Below are 6,668 nucleotides of genomic sequence, written 5' to 3' on the forward strand. Positions count from 1 at the left end.
AGAAACTTCAAAGAAAAGGAGTACAAGCCGAGATACTCCAAGAAAAGAGTCGAAGAGAAGAAGTCCTCAAATGCTGATTTGAAGGACATTGAATGATTTGGCTGCGGAAAGAAGGGCCACTACAAAACAGATTGCCCAGAGATATCATATCCTGAGAGGAAAGCCCCTTCACACCAAGAGAGATAGGAAGCTCGAGAAGAAGAAGGCCATGGTGGTCGAAGACGCAGAGGACTCTAGTTCTTTATCAGAATCTTTCTCGAGCAACTCCACCAGCTCAGATGATGAGAGTCAAGTCTTGATGGCTCAAGATGCTGAAAGTGTGGCTGACAACAACGTCAACAGCTACGACAACGGCATCGACGGGTTTGAGGGTAAATCTAGGAAACAAAGCAAGAATAAAGAAGGAGGAAAAGTGCCAAAGCATACCTGGTACCTAGACAGTGGATGTTCCAAACACATCACTGGATACAAAGAGTATCTTACCTAGTATGTCGAGAAAGTTGGATCCAAAGTCGCATTTGGAGATAACTCACTTGGAGAAACTAAAAGCTACGGTGTTTAAACATGGGTAACGCATGTTTATCAAATGTTAGCTATGTTTCTGGTCTTAAACATAACCTTTTATTTGTGAGCCAATTTTGTGACAACGGATTCTCTATGAAAATCAAGAAAGATGAATTCATAGTGAAAAACAGCAAGAAGAAGGTGGTGCTGAAAGGAGTCCGATAAACAAATTTGTATATATGTGGTCTCTTGGGAAGAAAGTACACCAGAGACTTGCCTTATCAGCAAGAGCTATGCCGAGCTAAATTGGTTATGGCATCGAAGGCTCAACCATCTCAATTTCAAGACCATCAACAAACTTGCTAACCATCAACTGGTGGAAGGACTACCTTAAATAGTCTTCCAAAAACGGCAAGAATATGGAGCGTGTCAACGAGGAAATAAAACTGGGGCCTCCTTCAAGTCAAACATAGGACACTCCTCGGAACGAATATTACAACTACTCCACATGGATCTGTTAGGTCCAGTGTCTCCCCGATGTTTTAACAATAAGAAATATACTCTTATTGTAGTTGATGATTTCTCACGATACACTTGGGTTGTTTTCATGTACAAAAAGAACGAGACACTGAAGGAGCTACCGAAACTGATGAAGCGACTCAGCACCGAGAAACAAACTGATATCATCAGTATCAGATCAAATAGAGGGACTCAATTCCTCAATGCAGTGATAAAGACTTTGCGAAGATCGAGGAATCAGTCATCAAACCTCTGCAGCAAGGACTCCCCAACAGAACGGTATAGCTGAATGTCGAAACAAAACACTGAAAGAGGCAGCACACACAATGCTTGCTAAATCCAAACTGCCACTGAAGTTCTGGGCCGAAGCTGTCAACAATGCTTGCTACACACAAAATCATTCATTCCTCACGCAAAGACATGGAAAAATTTCATATGAAATATGGAATAATAGGAAGCCTTCTATCTCCTATTTCCATTCTTTTATCTCCAAGTGTTACATTCACAACAATGACAAGAAGAAGTTAAACACTTTCGATAGTAAGGCTGACCAAGGATTTTTTCTTGGATATTCTGCAACTGAAGAATTCAGCAAAGCCTATCGAGTGTTTAACTCTCAGACATTTGCTGTGGAAGTAACACCCCATGTTGTTTTTGATGAATCACTTGATGATTTCAGGAAACATGAAATAGGTGGGAACTTCAAAACTGAAGGAACTCCCCATACTGAATGAAAAGAAACTGAAAGAACAGAAGTGCTAGTTTGGACACCAAAAGATGATGAAGATACTGAAACCCTATTTGAAATTTAAATCGCTTCCGCACAAGTGTAATCAGTCTAACTGATAAATCTTCAGATAATCAGTAAGATTACTTACACTTCTCTGATTTCGAAAATCGATAAAACTAAAACCCTATTTGAACTTCCGTATTTTGACCGATTTCAAATACTAAAGTTAATCCTACTGATTCATTATTAGTATCAGTCTTGACCTATTATTCAACTGATATTTTCTATCTCACTACACTTCAGTTTCAGTCAAGAACCTGACTCCAGTTTTAAAATCGAAAAATAGCCTACTGGTACACCAGTTTAATAGCACCTCAGGATCCAACAATCTTGAACAAAATTTCACTCAAAGGAAAATATATAACTGCCTATGAGCTACAAAAAGGAAGAAAACCTTCGTATAAATACCTCAAAGTGTGGGGGTGTTTAGCCAAGGTAGAAGTGCCTTACCAAAGCAAGTGACAATTGGATAAAAAATGGTAGATTGTATCTTCATTGGTTATGCACTTAATAGCAATGCCTATCATTTCCTAGTGCACAAATCAGAGATACCTGATATACATGTAGGGACAACGATAGAATCAAGGAATGCTATATTCTTTGAAAATATCTATCCTAATAAGAATAAGATTGAGTCAAACTCTAATAATGGAATTGAATGTGAAGCTACAAGTTCTAAATCTATAGACGTAGCAAGCAATTCTACACAAGTAGACGATGCCACGAATTCTTTGCAATTCGTAACTCTGTTGGATAAATTCATACGTGTTCTACATAAAATTCGTACATTAATAAAATACATGCCTATGCCCAATATATATATATATATATATATAGATTGGGCATAGGCATGTATTTTATTTATTTATAACATTTAGTTGAAGAAGGGTGCTCATGAACGTCGTAGTCTGGCGGCGCCTTTGAGAAGTTCTTGCAGTGAGTTTTGTGCTTTCATCGAGGCTTCGGATATGATTGAATCTCCTTCCTCTGGCATTCGTCTTACATGGTCTGGTCAGAGATTACTTCCTCGGCACGTTGAGTCTAGATTGGACAGGGCGCTTTTCTCTATTGGTTTTGCGAACTTGTGGGCCTCGATTAACACCCATGCTCTTCCTAGGCTTACTTCTGATCACTCTCCCTTGATTTTCCAATGCAGCGATGAGATGGGTAAAGGGAGACGTTTCAAATTTTTGAATATGTGGACTTCTCATCCGAACTTTCTTGAAAGAGTGGAGTCTTCCTGGGCGGCGGCAGCTGACGTCCGTTGTCCGATCTTTAAAGTCATGTTCAAGCTCCGTCGGCACAGAACTGATCTAAGGGAATGGAATAAAGATGTGTTCGGGCAGGTGGATATGCAGATCAATTCGGAACAACACTCCTTGCTTGACGTTCAGAACAGGATCTCTGATTTGGGCTACACGGACATTCTTTTCGAGGAGGAGGTCGGTCATCAGGCTCGTTTGTCCTCTCTGCTGGCTAGGAAAAATAGCCTTTTGCTTCAAAAAAGTCGCGCGCACTGGCTTAATGACGGTGACCGTAATATTTCTTTCTTCCATCGTGCTATTCACTTTCGTAAGCAAAATCACAGGATTGAGCACTTGAAGATTGGTGACGTTGTCTCGTATGATCGGGGGAATATTCAGCAACATATTATTGATTTCTTCTCCTCTCTTTTTAAAGAAGAAAGCCCTAGCAACGTGAATTGGGATTTGCGGGAAGGTATTATTGATCAATTTGTGTCTGGGGAGCAAAACGGAAAGCTTACTCGTATTCCTGATGATGAGGAGATTATGGCTGCAGTTTTTAGCTTGGATGCGAACAGCTCGCCGGGTCCTGATGGTTATTCTGGGAAGTTTTTTCAGTTCTGCTGGAGCATTATCCGTTCTGATATTCTTACTGATGTGCGTGCCTTCTTCCTCAACTCTTATCTGCCTGCAGGTTGTAATGCTAGCATCTTAATCTTGATCCCGAAAAAGGATGTGGTCGAGACGGTGGCCGATTTGAGACCTATCATTTTGTCGAATTTTTTCTTCAAAATTATCTCCAAAATTCTTGCTACCAGATTGGGTGATGTGGCGGCTGTGGGGGTGTCGCCAAATCAATTTGGGTTTATTGGAGGTCGTTCGATCCATGGCTGTATCATGCTTGGTTCTGAAGGTTTTAGTTGCATGAATCGCACTGGTAAACGATTGAATATGGCAGTGCAAAGTGGATATTCGGAAAGCTTTTTATACTATGAGATGGGATTTTATTCTGAATGTGCTCAGGGTTAATGGTTTTCATGGAAAGTTCATTGAGTGGATTTCCATTATCTTCAGCTCTGCCCGAATTTCCATTCTTTATAACGGGCAGCTGAGTGGCTATTTTGCTTGTTCCAAGGGGGTGAGGCAGGGCGACCCTCTTTCCCCGATTCTCTTTGGCATTGCTGAGGATGTTTTGAGTCACTTATTTCTCAATTGTGTGACCTCTCGCCACATCGCGCCTATGGATTTCAGTAGAGGGGCCAGTTTTCCTTCTCACCTGCTTTATGCTGATGACATCTTGATCTTCTGTAAGGCGTCGCTGAAAAACGCTCGCAAAGTTAAAGAAATCTTGGATTTCTATGGTGATATCTCGGGACAAATTTGTAACCCGACTAAATCTCACGTTTTCTTTGGGAGGGGCGTTTCCAGCGCTATGAAGACTCGTGTGAGTAGTGAGCTTGGTTTTGCGATGGGATCTTTGCCGGTCATCTATTTGGGAGTCCCGATTTTCTCTGGCTGCATGCGTGCTTCTTACCTGATTGGTATTTATGATAAGATTGTTAATAAGTTTTCTAGCTGGAAGGGGTTACACTTATCTATGGCTGGCAGAATTTACTTGGTTCGTTATGTGATCCAAAGCTCGGTAACTCACTCTATGATGATCTATAGATTGCCTAAATCTCTCATTTACAAACTTGACAGGAAGTGCCGCAATTTTATTTGGTCGAGACATGTGGATAAAAAGCCCTCTTGTCCGGTGAGTTGGTCTAGGGTTTGTGCTTCTCGGTCGAAGGGTGGCCTCGGGGTTAGGTCATTTTCAGCAATGAATAGAAATTTCTTGATGAAGATGGCCTGGAGGCTCGTGCAAGGCCGCGACTTTGCTTCTTCTGTTCTGGCTACGCGTTATCTGTCGCGGTTTGGATATGCCAAGATGCATTTGACTTCTTCCCCGTTCTGGACTGGCGTTAGGGAGCATGTGAGCTCTCTGGTGAATGACTCTTATTCCTATATTGGCACTGGAGAACATATTTATTTCTGGCATGACGATTGGCTGGGTTACAAGTTGGCTGACAAGCTTCATATTCCGCTTTTCATGAGGGACTTCCTACAACAAGCTGTGAGCGATTACTTCTATGATGGGGTTTGGCATTTTACTCCGGATTTTATCATTCAGTTTCCTGATCTTGTTGTGGATATTCTGCTGCTTCCTATTGGGGAGGAGAGAGATACTCGCTTCTGGAAACCTTCTGTTAGTGGGGAGGTCTCGGCTTCTCTTGCTTATGCTTCGCAGTCTACGAACTTCCCCAAAGTCCTTTGGGGAACTTGGATCTGGGAGCGTTTTATTCCTGACAGAAGATCTCTTGTCACCTGGCGGATTCTTCATTTGAAGATGCCGACTTTAGATGGTCTTATCAAAAGGGGCATGCACGGCCCCAATCGATGTGTGATGTGTAGAATGGCTGAGGAGTCTATCGATCATTTGTTTTGGAATTGCTGTGTTATTCGGCAGATTTGGGTGGTTTTCTTCGGTTGGTTTGACAAGGTGCACATTATGGATTGCCTGGACATTCATAGCGTGTTGGCTGGTATCTGGAACACGGACTTTAGCCCGTTGGTTCGATCCTTTTGGAAGGCTGGGGTGATAAATCTTATTTGGAAAATTTGGGACTGCCGCAATCAAGTGACTTTTAATGATGCTAGTTTCCACTTGAATATGATTCTAGGATTCCTTAAAGTCACTTTTAAGGAAATGGAGTCCAATTTCCCTAAGCTTGGGCGTTCTCATAATTCTTGGCAGGAATATTTGTTGCTTAGGAGGATTGGGGTTGCCATGCGTGCCGCTCCTCCTCCTATGATGATTGAGGTTCACTGGTGGCCGCCGGCTGGGCAGTGGATTAAGGTCAACACTGATGGTTCGGCGCTTGGGAATCCTGGGAGCATTGCGGCGGGTGGCGTTTTTCGTGATAACTGGGATGCGGTTCTTGGTTGCTATCACTATAAAGGGGTCCAGGGGTTTGCTTTCGAAGCCGAACTTTTGGCGGTCATGCATGCCGTTAGAATTGCTAATTTCCGTGGATGGCACTGGCTTTGGATTGAAGCGGATTCGTCTTATGTAGTTCAGCTTCTTCACTCTCGATCTCTGAATGTTCCTTGGCGTTTTTTGCCGCTTTGGAAACAGACTTTAAGTTGGCTCTCGAATTTTCGTCTTCAGATCTCGCACATTTATAGAGAAGGAAACAGTGCGGCGGATATTATGGCTAATCACGCCCGGAGTGAAGGGTGGTGGCCTTTTGCTATTGAGGATATCAAGACTGCGGTGGCTTTAGATATGGCGACGCACAGTCGCGTTCGTATTAAGACTTGATGATGTGGGGCTGTCTCGGTTTGGATTCTTTGCGTGGTTGCTGCTCGGTTGGGGTTTTTTCGATCGTTGGCGCTTGGGTGCGGTTTTCTCGCTGGCCTCGGCTGAGGTGTTGGCCTTGCGTTGGGAGGGCGTTTGTGTTCTGGTGGGTGGTGACTTCTGGGTTTTCGGTTTTGGGTCAGCTTTGGGCGAGAGAAGGAACTTTGGCGACTGGCGTATAACTGGCCAAATTTTCTTCTCACCTGGAGTT

The 6,668-nt window shown here is 42.9% G+C and overlaps 1 protein-coding gene across 1 annotated transcript; it reads left to right on the forward strand.

Moving 5' to 3' along the window:
• The first annotated feature begins 208 nt into the window (after positions 1–208).
• LOC131025735 (uncharacterized) lies at positions 209–6,421 on the forward strand. The gene is made up of 4 exons (XM_057955523.1): positions 209–486; positions 594–705; positions 2,692–3,920; positions 4,081–6,421. The coding sequence occupies exons 1-4, from the start codon at positions 209–211 to the stop codon at positions 6,419–6,421; spliced, it is 3,960 nt and encodes a 1,319-aa protein (XP_057811506.1).
• The last annotated feature ends 247 nt before the right edge of the window (positions 6,422–6,668 follow it).

Source organism: Salvia miltiorrhiza, chromosome 5 (genome assembly GCF_028751815.1).
Source record: "Salvia miltiorrhiza cultivar Shanhuang (shh) chromosome 5, IMPLAD_Smil_shh, whole genome shotgun sequence".
In the NCBI taxonomy this organism is placed as follows: domain Eukaryota; kingdom Viridiplantae; phylum Streptophyta; class Magnoliopsida; order Lamiales; family Lamiaceae; genus Salvia; species Salvia miltiorrhiza.

What these genes read in the sequence shown, in the direction of transcription:
- LOC131025735 (XM_057955523.1), top strand. Translation starts at nt 209, where the DNA reads ATGGTGGTCGAAGACGCAGAGGACTCTAGTTCTTTATCAGAATCTTTC. An exon ending in TACAAAGAGTATCTTACCTA is followed by an intron (nt 487 to 593) that starts GTATGTCGAGAA and finishes ATCAAATGTTAG; the next exon opens with CTATGTTTCTGGTCTTAAAC. An exon ending in TGAAAAACAGCAAGAAGAAG is followed by an intron (nt 706 to 2,691) that starts GTGGTGCTGAAA and finishes TATAACATTTAG; the next exon opens with TTGAAGAAGGGTGCTCATGA.